The sequence below is a fragment of the Corvus brachyrhynchos genome, unplaced genomic scaffold (assembly GCF_000691975.1).
Source record: "Corvus brachyrhynchos isolate BGI_N302 unplaced genomic scaffold, ASM69197v1 scaffold94, whole genome shotgun sequence".
NCBI classification, from domain to species: Eukaryota; Metazoa; Chordata; class Aves; order Passeriformes; family Corvidae; genus Corvus; species Corvus brachyrhynchos.
Window position 1 is genome coordinate 4,592,129 of NW_008238330.1, and position 20,387 is coordinate 4,612,515.

Here is a 20,387-nt window from a genome sequence, read left to right on the forward strand (position 1 = left end):
TTCTGAAATACAGTGTAGCAGCTAATTCTGGGGGTGTTCTGTCTGTAGTAACAACCCTTTCCTTCATAGTGATATCTATGATGACAGAATTATTTAGTTACTTTGTCAGTCATTTAAATTTGTTGTTAGTATTTTTTTAAGAAATTTTGTCTGTATAATTTTTTCTCCTCCCCCATCATCCACTTCCTCTCACTCTGTCTAGACCCTGCCTACAGAAAAAAAAGCAGATGAAACATTTAATTCTTTGTTGTGGATGAAACACCTGGCAGTGGCTCTCCTGTTGCCCTCAACCCATGATCTGATTGCTCTTGCTTCATGTCAAAACAATAGAGGATGGGGTAGAAAAAGAAAATTGTTCTTGAAGCGAACTGTCAGATACTTCTTATGCAGTTTTGCCTTGAAAACTGCTGATTTCTGCAGCTTGGTGGGTTACACCCATGTGTGCTGAGCACTTCGCTTCTCAACAAAAAGATTTGCATCAGCTCTCAGGAGCGTTTTCAGCCAAAGTATGTGGTGCAGCCTGAGTGAACAATATTAGTGTTCTCTTCTGTCAGCTCAGGTCATCATCTGGGTGAGTGACCTTTCTTCTTAACTCTCCCTACATTTGGGGCTCCTCCTTCAAACAGCAGGCTGGGCTTTTTGCCTCTGGTCCCCAAGGAGAATGTTTAGTGCCCTAGAGGAGAATAGAATGCTGCAGAAATTTATGAAATTACTGTGTTGCTCTCACAGTTGGTTATAAAGGGTAATGTACAGATTGCTATCTCCTTCCACAAAATCAGTGGGAATTTTGGTCCCGTTGGCACAGAGTTAATCGTTTGCTCCCATTGAGATTCTGGCCCCAGCTGAACACTTCACAGCAGCCACTCTTGAGTGGGAACATTTGAAAACTTCTGCCCAATTCAAGACCTTCAGCTGATATCTGCATGCTGGGTATCTTTCACTGGCAACAAAGGATCTCTAGAAACTTAGTATTTCTTCTCTTTTTCCCTGATTTTGTGTTGTTCTATTACCCTTGAGAGAACTTTCCTTTCTGTCTACGTAAATGTGCCATACAATCTGTGTCTCCATTAGTCACCGCGCCAAAGTCATGAGAAGTTTGAAGCATATTTTTAAAAAAACTATTTCATTTTATTTTCATATTTAAAAGCAATGCCCATACCTTTTTTACTTAGATCTCAAAACACCTTGAGAGAGATCTCAACTACAAGGTCAGGAGAATTCTTCGTGTCCTACTAAGAGGGAGAGACAGAGTTTGGCATGAATATCTGAAGGGGCTCACTCAAGGTTATACAGCAAGTCAGTAGCAAAATGTGAAAAAATTGTTTCCTTGAAAGAATGTTGTTCAGTTTTACTCTTGGCCTTACTTTTGTGGCATTTAAATGCAATTACTAAGAACCTTGCAGCATCAGTTAATTCCCTTTTTGTTAAAAAGCAGTGTGAGTTTCTTAATAATAACTGTTGGCTAACACATGAAATTTTAAAATGGAAAATTCCAGGAAATCATGCATCCAGTATAAAATCTTGAAACATTCAGTAATTATATCATCAGTACGAAAGAGCAGAAAAAAAAAATCCAGTTTGTTCTCAAACTCTACATTTGTGGCCATGTGAAAACAGGCTGCTGTCAAATAACATCTCCATTTCATAGCATTCTTCACAGTGCCTTTTTTGACAGAGGAGCTGCAGTCCAGCACTAGTCTTTATTATTCCTGCAATAATGGGACTCTGATAGGAGTGTATTTCATGTCAGTGATTTACTGTCTCCATTACAGCATGACCCGAAAGCCGTAACTCCTCTGCCAGGGGCTGGGGTTTGGAAGTGTTCCAGAGCTGCAGCACAGCTTCCAGGCCAGCTCAGATTCTCTAATCCTGTGTGGTTTTTACCCAGTTCAATCATTTTTAGCTTGTGCAGGAAGTATTAGAAATGTTTCATAAAGGAATGGCCTTTGTTTGGGCAATTCTAATAAAGCCACTGTTACAGCTAAAATGTGCACTGAGCTGTTACAGTCTTCATAAGTAATTTTTCACTTGCTTGTACCATAGGTGGAAAGGCCATTTCTCAAGTGCCAGACAGCAAATGAAAGCACCACGCATTCATTTTCTGTGCAACACTGTAGGTTGGCACTGCTGGGTTAATGTTAAATCCTTCCGTTTCTGGCACAGTGTTTCATAGACCATAAATGGCATCTTCTCTGTGTTTCAGTGCATGGTCAGTGAGGTCGTCAGTCTACATATAAACTGTCGAAACAAAATTATTCCATGCAATATATAACATCTTATAAAAGGAAATCAGAAAAGTTACAACGAGTAACGCAAAGTTACAAAGAAAAAGTTAAAATAGCCACAGAAGGTTCATGCCTTAGGATAGGGCCATACTGTGAGTGGCACTTGAAGGCTCTGGAAAGCAATCAGTTGTAGGCATATCTGGAGGCATCTGACTTCAGGGTCTGATCATGGTTGCAGGGTGAAGGGGATGGACGAGTCTCTCATGACACTTGCCAGAAGAGGGAATAACAGGATGGCTTTCCCAATCCACCGGGGGCTGGAGGCCACCCGTAGCTTTGCTGTATTAACTTGATGGGAAGGGGACAGGTGGGGAGGCACCTGGATACCCCCTGGCCCTTGCAGACCTGTGAACTAAAAAAAGTGTGTCTGCTGCTCAGGATTTTAATTTTTGCATGAAGAGCACTTGGTAGCCATTTGCACTTGGGACTTGTGAAGATCAAATGCCCATTTTCAGGGGCTGCTTACCCCTTTGCTGCCCCCAGTATCTCTTGAGCATGTTCTCCACAAATGAGCATCTTGTTCCACTGGTACGAGTGTCCAGAAAGCAGCAGGCACTAGCTCAGTTTTGAGTGACGGACAAACTAGAGTCCCTATTGTTTTATACTCAGTTTGTACCACTTACTGAATTTTACTTCAGAGACTGAAATTAAAAGCCAGGGAAGTTTGAGGGCCATGAAAAGTCTTTACAGTAGCTCAGTTCAGTCCCCATACATGTCTTGAGGTTTTAAATTAAGTACAGCTCATTAAACGTAGTTGTGAGAGTTTAGCTTCTTTGCTTTGTACTGTGAGTATTTAGCATCTCTAAAATCACACATTATCTACACAGTTAAGTGGTATTAGTATGCTTTTTTTGTATATAGAAATTGCTGATCTTAGGACAGAGGAGGTACAAAACAGCCAGTAAGCAAACAGCTGATCCATCTCCACACTGGAGGATGTTCACAAGAAGACTCAGGTGGTGTGTCAGAATGTCATTTTCCCATTCCCTGAGTGTTATGCCTCTTTTGGATGTGTAGTAACTGCTCCCGACGTTTTTAGCCCTGTGTCTTTGGTGTAGCAGGTATATGGCACCCCAGATAGGTTCTCCCTATGACTGGGATTCAAACTAATTAATTTATTCAGTTGTGTATTTTACACCATGCCAATTCTCAAGTATTGGCATGTGCTACGGTTTGATGTTGCACTGAACAGCTCATCTAGGCTTCAAGTAAGTGAAACTGCTTTAGTAATCTCTGTGGACTGTGCATTCCTGAAATCAATAGCTTCCTCTCAGCAGAGTTTAAACTGCTTTCTATTATGTGGAGCCTGACGCCATAACAGAGAGATGCTTGAGATGCTGATTGAGCTGCTCTTTGAGCAGCCGGTGACATAGCAAGGTACTTTTCTGAGTTCAGGGGACAAGGGGGCACAAGGTACTTTATTTCTAGGAGAAAATCTATTGCTAAGATTGACCCAAAAGCAACTAGTGGTTCATTTAATTGAATTGGTGAATCCACCTGTGCAGTCTATTAAAATATTATACAGTTTAGGTCAAATTTAGTACCCCTAGAGGAAGGGATGTAGAGATTGATAATGGATTCCCTTCTGTCTACCCACTGAGTGGATGCTTGATCTTAAGTGAAATAGCAGATCATCCTGGTACTTCAGTCAGAAATACCACCATATGACAAAGCTGAAGTTCTCCCACTGCTGATGTGGCCCCTTGCTTTCCAAAATCATTAAGCTCTTGTATTTCTGAGTGTAAATGGGCACATATAAACAGGTCATTGTCCTAAATCCAAACAGCTAGATTTTTCACCATTTTCAAAACTCAAATGATGTCTTGTGGAAATTGTGTAAGAAGTAGTCTTTTCAGCAAATTGAACTGAAAAGGGCTTTGTGTGTGCTTCTGAGACTTTATTTTGTTTAAAAGGTATCTTCTGTCAGGACTAAAATCACACCAGTATATAGAGCTTTATTTCTCCCTACCCCTCGATGGGCAGAGCTTTCCCACTACCAACACAGAAAGAAGAGCTAGATGGCAGTAACATTTACCAAGAGCCTTGCTGAACTAGAATAGGTACCCTTAGTTATGCCTTATTTCTACTTTGAAAGGCTCCACTGGAAAACTCCAAGGGAATTCGTAAGAGGATATTTATTACATACACTGTAGTACATACCCACAAACTGTACTTCAAGTTCTGTTACATTTCCTTCCTAATGGAACATAATTTACTATAAATAGATGTCTTGATCTCTGTATGTCAGGAACACTGTTCAAGGTTCAGAATTTATTGTAACTTTCTATATTGATATGCCTTTGAGAGCCCATCAAGAAAAAAAATGCCCAGATCAGCTACATAGCGAGAAGGTATTGAGCAAAGATGCTCAGCACATACTTTTAATAAAAATGTGTTTTGTAGGTTTACTTCCCTCGTGGCTGGTTCTCCCTCCTCTCCCATGTTCGGAGGTCCATGTGTAACACATTCCAAGGCCATCTTTCCACATGTGGCACAGCAATGCCGGTGTGGCACAGTACTGTGCTGGATTGCACAGCTTTTTGCTGCAGAGCCTTGTGTACCTGTGAGACATTCTAGGATCCTCACACAGGGAACTTTGCATAAATAGAAAGCAGTTCTTCATCTATGCAAAACCTGCTCAGAGCTTTGGGACCAAACACATCTTCTTTGTTTTCTGCTACATCAGGCTGTCGGTTTTTTCTTGTCTTTCTAAGTGATGCTACAAGAATGTATAAAAAATAGATGGTAGAATTAAGTGGGGCCAGACCTCTCCAGCAGTGCACTAACTTCTTGTGCTGTTAGAAGCTCTATGGCCCTTTGAGCTGCTTTATAAATGTTTCACTGGTAGATATGGGAAGTAGAAAAGGGAGAGAAAGAGAAGATAAAAAAGTGTATTTGGCGATGTAGCTCATCAGATGCATGCTGACTAGGTCAGCTTGGGTAATAATCTGAATCAAAGTGTTTATTGGTTTCTCTTGTAATAGTGCCTAGGCAGGAGCCACAACTCTGCACTTGCAGGTAGTATAGTAAGGGCAAAAAGGCTTAAAAAACAGACAACCTAATTACACTGATTAGAATTGCTGTGTGCTACTTACACATTTGTTACTTGTGTGCTGGTCTGGCCACAGTTTTTACCTCAATGTTATTTATTTTTGCTTATTTTCTTCTAGATTTATAGAATAATCAATTTCAGCTTGTTGGGTACTCATTAATGGTGCCTTGTGTCACAGATGAGATTATTTTAGTTGGTGAGAGACGAGCGTTAATAATGCCAAGGTTGTGGGTTGATCCCCATATGGGCTTTTCACGTAAGAGTTGGACCCTATGATCCTTGTGGGTCTCTTCCAACTCAGAAAATTCTGTGATTCTGTGAAATATGCTTGAAAATAGACATTCTTTACATCGTTTCACCTAGTGGAAAAAGCTCTTCTTTAGTAGTGGCACATAATTTCCAAGAGAGAAATAGTATTATTTTCATCACTATGTGGCATGCTTCTGCCACAACCATGAGAGATAAGTTCTGAAATGAAAACGGGTAACTAAGGATTAAATTCCTGTATCTTTTTACTGTTAAAGAAATAGCAAAACACAAATTACAAGTCATTGATGGTAAATATATCTTCAGTAAATGATAACACACAAGATATGGGCAACATCTGTGAGATTCTTGGCATACTGTGTGCTAGTTATATAGATTTTGAAAATGTTTAAGTAATGTGGGTGAGCAGCTGTATTGTTACTGTGTGAATGCTTAGTGTTAAGGATTTGTACACTGCAATGCATCTGTGCTAGAATGGGTTCACCTGAACGGGCTTGTGTAATTGTGGTCTTCATCTTAAGTCAGCAGGTTCTGGTCAAGGCAGATAGATACCCAGCATGCAGATATCAGCTGAAGGTCTTGAATTGGGCAGAAGTTTTCAAATGTTCCCACTCAAGAGTGGCTGCTGTGAAGTGTTCAGCTGGGGCCAGAATCTCAATGGGAGCAAAATGGTTAAAACCAGTTGAAGTAAAAAAAGGACCTATAAGTAACTTTTTTGCAGTCTTTCATTACAGAAATACCTGAGGGTAAGTTGACAGCAGGAGGTTGCTGCATCAGATCTGAAAGCAATAATATAAATGTTGCTATTAGGTAATGATAATACTATATGCTGTAATATTTATATGACTTTGTGCTAGCTTATGCACTGAAATTTGAAACAATGCAAAGTAGTTGTAGTGTACATTTCCTTTTTTTAAATACTGTGATTGTAATTATCTTCTGGTTTTCTCCCCTCTTTGTTACAGGGAGAAAATTGGATTTTAGTCATGAGAACAAAGACATATTTCATTTTGCAATCACTGCACTCCCCAGGAATTGGTTTATTAGGCTCAAATGCACAGGGAAGCAAAGTGTGATGGCCTAACATCAGAGGGTATCGGTGTGCTGAGCCCCAAGGGACCTGCAGGGGCAGGAACACGTTCACAGTCATGGAAGCTGATCTATATTGTTTTAGCACTGATGAGATGAGAGCTGGCAGTAAATTTGCATCACTTGTGGAATGTTTTAAACAAAAAATGTGGGTCTTTAGCAAGGTGCCTTGTTAGATTGGGGGGTTTTGTTGTTTTTTTTAATTATTCTTTCAGTATCTAGTATCCATCACTTATTTATGGAGTTAGAGAAGCATGGCACTGAAGTTGCTGAATTAGCACAGTCATATTCATGGCTCTTTGTTCTTGTCAGTCAGGATTGTGAGTGGGAGGCTATTAGCTTCTGCATGAAGTTCCACAGAATTGATAAAATATGACTGAAGTAACTAAACTGTTAGCAACAGTGGTTACAGTGTTTGAAGAGCCTTGCAATTGTTTCTTAGATTATAAGGATTATTCAAAAATGCAGCTCTTCACTGAATATAACAGGAATATTTTATTGAAGTAAGAGAGAGTGAATATTGCGGTCAGAAAGGAACCTTGTCTGAGTGACGTGGTCTACAGGTAGCATTCAAATGCGTGAACTGGCTTTTGTACAGCTTTTCTACTAACTGTGGAAAATGCATGTGCATGTGTGAGGTTTTTTACTTACTATCAAATTTTTGAAGGAGATGTTGCTAATGGCTTGGTCAAGCTACTTTTTTGAAGGAGAGCTGGATGAAAGACCTATGTGACCAATACAATTATTTTAAGCATTTAAGCTAGTCCTTAGCCGAGTCCTGAGGATATGTCCACTTTGTCAGAGATGACAGTCACTGCTCACTGCCAGCTTGTGAAATGTGGCTGCATAAGCACTAGCAAAGAAAGGACATTATCGAGCAAGAAAGAAAAGGGAAAATGCAGGGACTAAAAAATCCATTCTTGTATAGTGGATCATGTAAGGATCTAATGCAAGTAATTTTCAGATCATCCGTCTTTGTTGTGTGTCCTTATGTGACACATAATGTGGTATGTGGTGGACTTAGGTGTTGTGTATTTATCATTCTAACATGATTGCAAAGACAGAAAAGGTATGGCATAGTTCTGTGTGAAAACCAAGAAATTGTTTTAGTCATGCTCAAGATTTGACCAGTTTCCACCAGTTTTCTCACACTACATGTTTAAAGTGTAAACCCCGAAAATAAAATGGTTTGTCTGGTTTGTAGCCTTGAAACTCATTGTTAGAGTACTGATGCAAAACCCTCAGTACTCTTAGGAATGTAGCACTGACATGTATATCATGCTAGTTTTTAGGGACACTAAACAGCTCAGACCTCATATAATTGTTCCTGTTTTGGTTAGAACTGAACACAGACATTCCCAAAAGATTAGTAATGCATTTTCTGATAATTTTAGTTTGATTTTTTTTTTTTTGGTAGCAAAAGTCAAACCCAGATGTGCTTTGGTTCCCAGTTTAACCGCTAGACTCTTAAAATTAAGTACCTTCCTTCCACTTCCTCTTCACACCTCTCAGAAGTTTTTCTTTCCCAACTCTGTTTTCCTTCCTCTCTTTTTTATGACATAAACTTGTAATTTACAGGCAATTTTTTCCTAGAAAAAACAGATTTTTAAACATTTATCATTGTTCCTATCTGAAAAGGTTGCCTTTGAAGAACGTGGTGCTTTGAATAACGTGGTGCTGCTCCCTTTTTTCTGTCCTGTCTGTCCCCATAATTCTTTGCTCAGCTCAGTATGACTTCTTCCACCAACTTCAGGGGTCAGACATTAACCTAACAACCCAGGGAAAGGTGATTGGAAGTGTCCCAGTGCCTCTGGAGCAATAGTCCTTGATACAGTACAAACATGATGCTCCCATGTGTCCTTTTCATTCACTCTGCACTACGATAGAAGAAAGGAAGCCGAATTCCCCACTGTCGTGTAAATATTATATTAGACACTGCAGTGAGGCTTTGAAGTGTTAATTCCCCTCTAATGCAGACAGCTGACAGAGAGGGATAGTTTTGATTTGGTTGTGACTCAGGCTGTTCCAATAAGTCCTGGCAGAATTAAAACAGCTGGGAGCAGATGCTGGTTTCCTGGGTAGTAAGGGCATTTTATATGATTTTGGAGTCATCTTAGCTGGTGTTTTAGAAGTGAGACAGCTATCTGGGGGGCAACTTTGAGAGGCAACAGCTGTTTTAGAGAGCAGTGGCAGAGCCCTGTGCTCAGCTCATGGATGCCAGCTGCCAGCTTGTCTGTCGGCCCACAGCAACACACTGACTGGCAGCAGGGTCTCAGCTTCTTCAGCCTGCAGCAGGGCTGGATGAGATCCTGCCACTGCTCACCACTGCAGGGGAATAAAGGAAGGAGACTGGAGATGGATGGTTTTCCACCTCAGGCCACAGGGACATGTGGCCTGCTGGTGAAGGGAAGCTTGGCTCCCTGGCGAAGGAATGCTTGGCTCCCGAAAAAAAGGGACCCAGGAGGTCCCTTCACCCTTGATCTCCTGATGAAGGGACACTTGGTCTCCTGATGAGGAGATGGGAGAGGGACAGGAGTGACCACAAGTGGTCCCAGCCCCCCAGGAGGACCAACAGGGCAACAGGCCAGGGCTAAGGAGGGGGCATCTCTCACAGCAGCAGCTTCAGCTGGGAGGAGAGACCCTGGCCAAGACTTTCCTTCTTCCTTCTGCCTTCTCTCCCAATACCCTTCTCAGAAAAGATAATTTTCCTGCCTTTTGTTCTTTGATGACTCCTTCACTGACTCCTCCATGCCAGCCTTTCATTTTAATGATAGCATAGCAGTGAAACCGAGTCATGTTAAGGCCTGAAGGTTTCCAGCTTTAATCTGTAATGAAATGTAAAGAAACCTGTCAGGGTCTGACACAATCTCAGTCTCTTTCAGAGCAGGACTTGGGAACTGAGCTCTGGGGATCAAGTGTTCAGACCAACCGCACTTTCCAAAGCAATGAATTGTTTTGATTAATTTTTTTCCGTCTTCAATTTCCCATAGAAATTGGGAAGATTGACCAAGATATATATAAATACAACACCCCAGGATTCACTGGCTGCCTATCGAGAGTCCAGTTCAACCAGATTGCTCCACTCAAAGCAGCTCTGAGACCTACCAACGCCTCCTCTCACGTCCACATCCAAGGAGAACTGGTGGAATCCAACTGCGGAGCGTCTCCACTCACCATCCCACCAATGTCGGCCGCCACCGACCCTTGGCACCTAGACTCAGGTAAGGTGGGGTTCATGTTACATTAACTCAGTGAAGCAGTTCGGAGAAGAAACCAGTCTGCCTTCCTCTGTAAAGAAAAGCAAAAATGAGAGTTAAGTGATTGATAGGTGACTGTAGGGCTATAATGGTAGGAAATGCAAAACTGGAATGACAGAGATTTGCCACCACTTTTAAATGCAGTTACAGAAGGGCATTTTTCATTTTTTGCCTTTTTCATATATATATATATTCTGCTTATTTTTCTTTTCTGTAAGTCTTACGCTATTTAAATGTTGAGTTTTGACCTAACTGCTGTGATATCATTTTCTCTGTAGTCAGCAAAAAGCTTCAAGTACATATAGAAAAGGTACGGTAGCGTTTCTTATGCTGTATTCCTAATAAGTAAGTATATTGCAGTCAGCTTCATACAAAAAAAAAAAGTAAATCTAATTTTAGACATAAATGTATTTATGTAAAGTGCTGATTTGTTTACTAAAATGTCTACCTTCCGTAGGCTGTGTTTAATGGAAAATCCCATTAGTCATGGTGGCACTCATGCTGAAAATGCTGGAAGCCAAAACAATTTGCAGATCCCAGAAATCTCACCCTAGTTTGTGACTGACAGTCCCTGAAACTATACATTGTGGCTAACTTTAGAGGATTTTTTTCTCTTTTGCTTCTTGACTATCAGGTTAAATTAGATTCATGGGGTCAGGTGTACATTGACACCTCCCTTGCATTGTGTCTTCACTCTGATTTCACTTGTAGAGTGTAAATTAGAACCTGTTCTGGCAAATTTGTTGTGTTTGAAGTGGCATAAAATTAAGATGCTAGAGGAAAATCCTGGTCCATAATGATTTTGATAATGATTAGTCTTTGTGTTTGGGGATGCATCCATATGCCAGTTTTTATGTAAGAGGAGGCAGGTATATGTCTTTCTCAGAAGTACATGTCAAGGTCGTACCTTTGAGGTCTGTTTTTTTGTGGGTGGTTGGTTGGTTGGTTTGGTTTGTTGTTGTTGTTTAGGGGTTTTTTCCTTGCAATGTCAAGAAACTCCTTGCAGCATTTCCTTTCATCTCTTCTTCAGCAGAAAAGTAGGGCAGGTGCTTCTAAGGAGAGACAGAGCACCTTGTAGAGCTGAGGCTCCCAAACATTAATACAAACAGTATCATTTTTTAAAACCTGTCATTCCCTCCTTGCTGCCATGCCATGCCATTGTAAGATTTCAGTATGTCTCTTACCCACTTAAGACATGCAATTTTCTACCTGAATTTTCTTCATCATAAATTAGTAGTCCCTTTCTTCTCTGAAATTAGTAGACCTGTTTGTACCTGAAGGTCATGGTCTGTGCTCCTCTTTCTATACAAACACATTTTCTGAAGGATTGCTCACTGGGTCATGTCTTTAAAAAGCATGCCATTATCTTCTTGAGGATGTACTGCTGCTGTGAATCATGTGAATCTAATCGGCTTTGGTTGTTAAGTTTTGTTGGTTACTTTTCCTTCCACTTCATTTCACTGCAAGCTAGTAAAAGACTATGGTGGGTTTTACTCAGGATATTTGCACTGTTTTAATAGCTCCTGCAGTTCAGAGAAAGAGGTTCTGTTTGTCCTTGCCACATGACATTATGCTTGACCTTGTGTTGGCTCAATCTCGTCTTGGAAACTTTGTTGACCTGACAGATTACAATTTACACTTTTTCTCCTGGATTAATTGTGGTACTTGGTCGCAGAGACACCATGAAGGATGTCAGGGAACATGCAGCATGCCAGTAGGTTGGCTCAGGCTGTCTGTTAACTTCTGCCAGGAAAAAATAAATTTCATTGCCATTGTCAGACTTAACTGTTTCAAGTCATGAGCAGGCAGACCTCAAGGGACTCACCTTCATTTTTGGTAATGATTAGTGTTAGTTAGACTGGGAGCTAGGAACCCCTCCTCTTGTCCCCTCCAGTGATCCACAGCAGTAGAGGGAAAAGATCATATTGCTTCAAAGCCTTCTAGTGAGGGACTGCTGTACACCAAAGAAAGCAACGTCAGGTGAGTTACGGTAGAAGTAAATTTCACAGCAAAGGAGTGATGTTTCACTGGTTCAGGAGTAAAAGGATATTCAGGTGTTGGTGAGCTATGTCTGACTTCTACTGTGGATGACATTTCCATGGTACAAAGAGGTATCTCAGCAACTCATTATCAGTGTCAGTAAAAACAACTCAGTCTTTGTGAAAGTATCAGTGGTGGTCTGACACAGATAGTTCGGTCACAGGAAAAATATATACTGTAGACTGTGTAACCTTGAGTCATCAAAGTCATAGCCTGTCAGTCATCAAAATGATCTTCATGGCTGCTAAATTAAAATGCTGGGGTTTAGTGTCACTTTGCATTAGTAAATTGGCAGTTTTCACTGAGGATTTTTTTATGTTTCCCAAACCCTGCTTAAGAGTTTCTAACAAAAATCAAGTTAAGAGAGAAAATGGAGGAATCCAAGATATAAGTAATTGGCTCCAGAACTAGAATAGTCTCCATTTTCTCAGTGTGAATTTACTCTTTCACTAAACAGGCTGAAGGGACAAAGACAAAAAGCAGTTTTGAAATTCACAGAAACACTTGTAGCGATGTTAAAGCAAAGGCCACTCACACTTTGCCACAAAGAAATGGTTGCAAATAACATGGCTTTGAAAGCAGCAGTTACTATGTGCAGCGTTTCTCATTTCAAACATGTTTTTGTCTGTAATTTTTAGTGTTATGTTACCTATTTAATTTTAAATAGCTCTTAACAAAATATGAGAGCGAAGGATGAGTGTTTCATAGCAAAAATAAAAAAATCGGGAAAAAAATTGTGGGAAGTATCATGTGGTTCAAATCTCATTCAATGTCATACTCTGAACTCATCCTGATTCATATTTTGAGTCAAGTGTAGGTTTTTAGCTTTGTTTCTCAAATATTGCGGAATCGAACTTTGAGGATTGAAAAATGTTGTAGGAGGGGGTCAAAGATAAGTGTCTAAATAGAACAGATACACCAGACAACAAATGTAATGATCCTTTCACCTCTCAACTGCAGTGCTGGATCAGACTTTGCAGATAATTACTAGAAGTTAAGCAGGTTCTGCCTGATGGGTGGCCTACATTAAATGTTTTCTTTAAACTCTTCTGTGTAGCTACTGCACGAACATGTCCAGCTAGCTGCAAAACATTTTGGATGCCCTAACAGAGAGGCTAAAGGGAAAATCATAATGACACACATCAGTCACTTGGCAGTTGACCTTTAAAAACTAGTTCAGGGATTTATCAATAAGAAGCCCTGTCGATTTTCTCCCCAGACAAATGAGCTATACAGCTTGTCGATTCACTGCCTTGCACTTTCTTTTAGCCTTGAATACACATATATTTCACATTTACAATATTAGGTCTTTTTAAATTCCTTTGTTATTGTAGAAGTCCCACTTCCCTTCCTCCCCACCCCAACTGGCATTTTGCCATGCTCCTGGGACATTATCTTAAACCATGATCTTGTTCAGCTTGTGAGTATTCTCACAATGCATAGTCTTTTCCTGTTGCTATGGTGATCCTTTCTTGGTGATGATGAAGCACAGGAATTCAACAAGTCATTCTTTTCTGGAACGTGACTTTCTGGTGATTTAAAAGAAAAAGGTCAATAATGACATCTAGGCAGATCATCAATATAGTTCACTTCCTGTGTTTTCCTCTCATCTGTATTATCTCAGTTCATGTCAGACAATTCAGTTTGCCTTGGTTACATCAAAAGGAGTGTAGAAAAGAGGCTAAAAAGAGCCTGATCAATGAACATAGTATTTAAAAATTATGTGTTCTGCCTTTATATATTGTCCAAACCATCAAATTACCTATCTGGCATACAATTGAAAACAAATGTTTTAATTTCTATATCCTTTAATTGTATTGGTGTGCATTTTAATATCTGTTACTGTCACATAGGTAAAAAAAAGCTAATCGCAAGGAGTTTTTAATATCTCTCTGTTCAGATTAGTTAAGATATATGTCATTGATAACTGATGCCTTGCTTATTGTAGAAAAGCAAACAGAAGCCCAAACATGATTATTTTTGTAGTAAAAAAATTCCGCACCTAAAATGCCTTGTAGTTAATATCAGAAGTTGCGTATTATTGCAGTGACATTGTTCGGTATGTGGGTGCTTTTGCCTAAGATAAAGGTTCTACAGTTTACTAATGGAATTTCACCTCTAAATTTTCCATATTTATATAAACAAAGGATAAAAGAAACCCATTACATCTCTGTTTTAGGTAAAATGTGCTCCAGCTTGCCAAACTACCCAATCTTGAATTGACTAAAAGCAGGAGATCCCAGAAAAGCAAGGTACATACAATAGTTGGCAAATTATGCTTTAGCAGCTCTAAGCTGTCATGGCACTCTATAGCTGCAAGATGCATTTACTCTGAGTATGAACAGAATGGCATTTAGAGTATTTAACATGGGATTTAGTTAAACCTATTCAACATATCATGAATTAAATGGAGCAGGATTAAGTGCTACATCTGCAATGTTCTTCCGAGTGGTGTGACTTTTTTCTGACTGTGTATGTTTAAACCCTAAATGCTCTTTATTTTTTTGTAGTAGTTGAAAGGTCTTGCCTTTCACAAATCAACAGCTACTTTGAAACCTATGTTGAGCATGTCTGGTAAAATTATGTACCACTGTCATCAAGATTAAAAAGCTGCTTGCAGGATTCTCTCTCTTTTTGTTATGAATTCATCCCTCTTCCTTTAACAAGTGATGGCAAGAGAAGGGAGCAACAGCATTGAGCACTGGCCATACATCCAAGCTCACCTATTTTGCCAGCTAATTTCTTTGTCAAGTGAAAGAGAGCAGCAGTCAATTTCTGCACCAAGAGAAGGTGTCACTCATGTTACTGGTGGCAGTCCTGAAGGTCACCTTCCACATTCAGACGCTGTCAGTTGTGTCGCGTCTCATCCCCTGACCACTGGTACCACATCTCAGAGGGCAGAGCAGCAGCGCCTGAGGAGAAGGCTGGGACAGATGTGTGCTGGTATGGATGTGGCTAGGAAGACAGGAAATAGCTTTTGCCCTTGTCAAGGGCTTGTTACAAATGACACAGTGAGAAAGAAGAATCAAAGGCATTATATGTGATGGGTGACAATGCAGCCCACAAAGTGGTCTTTAGTCAGAAACACATGAACCAAACACTCTCCTGGCCGCAGACATTGAAAGAGTCTTGTACACATCAGTGAGCAAGATGCTCATCCAAGAGCAGGAGCATTAAAGTTGATGGTGACATAGGACATAGCACTCATTCTCTCTTTTAAGGGATGGCAGGGGAGCAGGGTCGCTTCCCTAGGCTTCCTACAAGGGGCATGTAAGGCCAGGGAGGAGGCACAGAGGAGCTGCACCACTTCTGTTCATGATGCAGCCTTACACATCTAAATTTGATCCTAGTGTTAGCAAAATTAGAAATAGATATGAAGGCATTTGCTAGAGTGAAATGACGCTCCTCCTTTTTTCAAGCACATCAAACCTGTACTGCAATCAGAGAATGATGCCAGATTCTCTCTTCAGGCTTACTGATTAATCGAGGTGGTTGGTTTGGTTTTTTTAATTAACATAGCATGTAAACATTGGGAGGCTGTTTGTCTGCCAGTAAGCTAGCTTAATATTTATACTCTTTATACAAGAGACTGAAGATGCACTTGCAACCTGCCCTGTGGGTCAACAGGTTCCTCCACTGCCAGAGTCTGATGCGTTTCTGTGATTGTTTACTCTGTTGAGAGTGACCAGCATTCATCCCCCATGCTCCCAATATAAATATTGTCTCAGAAGTCCATGGCCTTGACCTGAGTTGTTTTCAAACAGGAAGGTAGCATTTTTTGTCAGTCTGTCAGGAAGGATTAAGTCTAGCAGAAACTCATGGCTCAGTTTCTAAGCACCAAGTATTTCTTGCAGGCAAGAGGGTGAGTGGTAAACATTTAGATGCAACAGTTTCTATTTTTCTCCTGCCCATCAAACAGCTAACTAGGAAGAGCATCTGTCTGAAATTTGGCACAATCAATGCTTCATCCTTAAAGGGTTTAATTATGGTGCTTGAATTACTGCAAATCTCTCTATTGATTTGGAATAAAAATGCCTCCCTCAATCTCATGTAGCTCCTTCACACAATTATGCATAGCTCTCTCTTCACTTTAAGACTATATAATTTCAGTGTGGAATTTCTGACACTCTGTCTAGTGCATCAGACAGCTGGCAGACTGCCAAGCTTGTAAATTCTTCTGGCATTTGTTGACAGGCCAGTATTGTAGCTGTTTCGTAAGCAGTGATTTGAATATTAATGCTGCTACCTAATGTCAAGAGAAGGTGCTAATTCTAAAAAGAGAGTCTTTTCCATCCTCTGCAAAGACTGTATTTTTTACACAAGTACTGATCTTAACTAGGAACATAGGGATGGCATAAATTAGGGGGAAAATGGAGTAGAGAATGAAGCATTTAGATGCCTGAGCACTTCATGTGACTGCTTTCTTTTTCATTTCCTCAGGCAGAATCACACTTACTTCCTGTGTAAGAGGTAATTCTAGATTGAAGTCAGGTCATTACAGCTATGAAAGGGTGTTTAGGTTTAAACTCTCCAATCTGACTCATTTCTTATCCCCAATCCAAGCCTTTCTTTTTTTTTTTTTCCTCCTTTTTTGTAGCTGTCAAAAGTTTATAGGCCTGTTTGCTGTTCTTGATCATTGGGGTGGATTTTCTTTTTTTTTTTTTCCTCCTTTTTTGTAGCTGTCAAAAGTTTATAGGCCTGTTTGCTGTTCTTGATCATTGGGGTGGATTTTCTTTTTTTTTTTTTCCTCCTTTTTTGTAGCTGTCAAAAGTTTATAGGCCTGTTTGCTGTTCTTGATCATTGGGGTGGATTTTCTTTTTTTTTTTTTCCTCCTTTTTTGTAGCTGTCAAAAGTTTATAGGCCTGTTTGCTGTTCTTGATCATTGGGGTGGATTTTCTTTTTTTTTTTTTCCTCCTTTTTTGTAGCTGTCAAAAGTTTATAGGCCTGTTTGCTGTTCTTGATCATTGGGGTGGATTTTCTTCTCTTTTTTTTGGGGGGGGGGAAGAAAAGGGGTGTTTCTTTCACATATTCCCTTCTGGGTCCATTATCCAAGATTAGCTATGTACAGCCAGGCTTTGATCAGCACTTAACTCCACTGTTCCTTCGAGAGCACCAAAGTACTTCATCTTCTACATTAATTTTAAAAGGAAGTATTTGTGTATCTTCCTTAACAGGTGAAATGTAAGTACTGCTCATAAAATTTTCATGGAAGTGGTATCTTAGGCCAGCATGACTCTTGTCTGGAGTCATAGTGAGACTCAGTGTCAAACAGATGTTGCTACTAGGAATTAAAAGATAGATGAGTTTAGGTCTTTTATGGATGAGGGTGCTCTAATGTGCTGCAAATCAGCTGGAAATCTGGCAGAGCAAATGTTCAAAATACGGATTCTGAGATCCAACTTGCTGAAGTTCAGCTGCAGATAAACAAAATCAAAAAGTGATGCTAAATGTCTATTCTCCTTTTAAAATAGAGAATAAAATTCTGTAGTATACAAGTGCCAGATATTAGTATTATAAAGTGTCTTGCTTTACCACTACTTTGTACAATTATGTGCTTGTGTGCAAAAGAAAGTGTGAAATGACCATACAAAGGGGGAAGCAAGGGAGAATCACCTAACCCGTCCCAACAGAGAGTGAAGGAATGTTTTCCCTGTCTTGTATTTCACCCAGGACTGACTGGGAGAGTTTAAGCTGCAGGGGTGGGTCTCCTAATAAGGCACAAGCTTTTCTGTCCCTTTGCCAGGAAGATTGCTTTTCAAGACCAAAAGAAATAATATTGTACAACTCTCTTGGTGTAAGCCATTGATAAAACTCCATTTCCTCCCCTCCTTAAGAGTATGGACAGCAAAGCTCACCTGCAGAAGGAAATTAAAGGGCTGATAACACAGCCCTAAATTCACAAACAGCTATCCGGACTGATTGGGTTGTCTGCTGTCTAGTGCTGAGAGTCTGTATTGTCCCAGTTCATTGACCATGGGGCATTCACTTCATTGTCTCCCAGCACTGCCATTGTTCATTGTTGGCAGCTCCATTGTTTATTCCAAAATTCATGCTTTTTTTTACAGAAACATCCAACAATACTTTTCTTCTATAAACCCCACTTACTTTCCCACACTGTCTCAGGCGTTTGCATGCAGACTGGTGTTCAGAAGTCAGTGTTTCTATTAAACCATCATTTCAGAGGATTTTTTGATTTATACTCACTTCACACTGTAATAAAAAGATGGGATTGGAGACCCTTCATACCAAAAATGTAAAACCACAGGTTTTGTGTTTTCCATTATCTCTGTGCATGTATCTCTCTCACTCTCAACAGAACTCACCAGCAGCTGACATAAAAACCACTTGAGATTCAATGAAATGTCCTTAGGGAAAAAAAAATTTAACCTTTCAAAATGTTTTTGATTTAAAAGAACCGAGTGACAAAACTCGGTTTAAGTAATTGGTCCAAATAGCACTAATGCATTGGAGGATTTTTTGTCACTTATATTAGGGTTTTTTCCTCTCTATCCCCCCCCAGTCAAGATGGTTGTAAAAGATTGAAGAAATTAGTGAATTTTGTTCCAACATGGAGATTTTCATGTTCCAAATAATTAGCATTATTGGCAACAGAGAGAAGAAGATGGCATTTTTAAAATTAAAAGCCCCAATTTTCCCTCTAAGCTGCACGTCTGTTCTGGTAGTTCCAGAATTGCCAAGTGGGTGTATTTTTTCCAATATCCGGTAACTTGTACTAAAAAAAATTTATTAAGTCTGTGACTGTGAAGATTTCTATTTCCATAAAGTCAGGAAAATGGTTCATAATAGGGACATACATGTAACCCTCTAACACGACACATGAGGCATCACTAAAAATTCAAGGAGTGAGCAGCCCATGAAAGAGAAAGCAAAGTGTACTGTGTCCCTTTATGTAAGTTAGGTTCAGGATGGTGGTGTTTGAAGCAAACCTGATGACCTGCTGTGGAAAGACAGGGTGCAAAGGTCAGCATCACCCAGCTTGGATCCTGGAAGGGAACCAGATGAAGTGATGCTCGTAAGCCACAGAGGAGCTTAGCATTTCCTGAGGCAGAGCAATCTGTCCCTACACTGGCTGCAGGTTTTAGAAACAAGTCTCTGCTGTGCCGTGACAGCAAACTGATGGCTCTGTGCCACAGCTGCGTGAGCAGAGGATTTCAGGGAGTTGGCAGGACATTTCTTGGGTCAATATGTAGCTGTTTTCCAGGATAGATTAGAAAGCTTTTTGCTCTGTGTTTCATGTTTTGAATCACACAAGTGAGACCCTGGCTACTTGGAGAAACCTAGGGAAGATTCATTTTAGGAATTACTCTTTACAACCTATGAACAGCACTCTGTAGTCTTCTGTGCTTTTACCAGAGGATCTGTATTACTGCTGTCCCTCTGTTGGTATGCTCTAAAGTGTTCTTTTCTCTTTTAGTTCCTGAATTTCAGCAGCAATGGAAGAAAAACCCTTGTTAGTTGTCTTTTTGGCAAAGTTGCTTAATATTGCATTAATATTGAATGTGACTGTAGTAAGATCAGAGAGGAATCCCCATGTGTTTGAGTGATGTAACTCCTATCTGAAATAGCTGCACTTGGTACCTGTTGGGGACAATAATCTGTTAAGTTCATCTTGGAGGATCAAGGACTGTACCCTCATATGTTCTTTTCAGCCTAATTGCTGTGGCAGGAATTACCCTTTTATGGCTCTTAGACCTCTGGTCTGTAGCTCTTTCTGATCTTTTGAGGAGCTACTGAAGAATGTCAAGGGAACTTTCTACTAAGAAAAGAAACTAGTTAGTTGTTTTCTTTTTCCTCCATCCATCTGTAGTAATACTTTAAGTAAAATAATTGTATAGATTCTTTTTCAGCAAGATATATTCTGTAACCCCACACTTGGCTGAGATTTTAGATACAGTTTTTCAGTCAAAACCCTGCCCATAATACACAAGCAGGTCTCTCGGTTACACGAGAATAGTAGAATAAGAATTCATGAATGATGGCAATAATATCTGCCAACACTGCTGCAAGTGCTTTAAACAAAAGATTCATGAAAGTCTAAGCTCCTTTTCTTCCCTGCAGTGCTCCTGGTTCTCCAGCAGCTGCAGCAGGGCACAATTTAACCAATCTGGTGATGAGCTCTTGCTGAAATACAGTGTCCGCTGCTCCCAGATTCATGTTCCTGTTTCCTTTTTGTCAGAGGTGGGAGTCTCAGAGTGAACCACATGTGCCTGTTGCTCTGGACAGCTCCTCCTGAGTCTATAAGATGACTGGGTGCGATGGGCAGCAGCTGTGGGTGGAGACATTGGGTCCAGTCCCAGCAGCAGCTCTCAGACAAGATCAAGGACGGAGCTCCACATTCTGCATCATGCCCTTTCTTATCCTGCATTGTGCTTCCGT

At 40.3% G+C, this 20,387-nt stretch overlaps 1 protein-coding gene across 1 annotated transcript in view; it reads left to right on the forward strand.

Moving 5' to 3' along the window:
- Positions 1 to 20,387, forward strand: part of CNTNAP2 (contactin associated protein-like 2) — a 1,035,043-nt gene that overhangs the window by 1,004,045 nt on the left and 10,611 nt on the right. Inside the window, exon 22 of the mRNA XM_008633839.2 lies at positions 9,684 to 9,914. Within this exon, the coding sequence (XP_008632061.1) occupies positions 9,684 to 9,914 (231 nt within the window). The remainder of the gene's footprint in view (positions 1 to 9,683; positions 9,915 to 20,387) is intronic.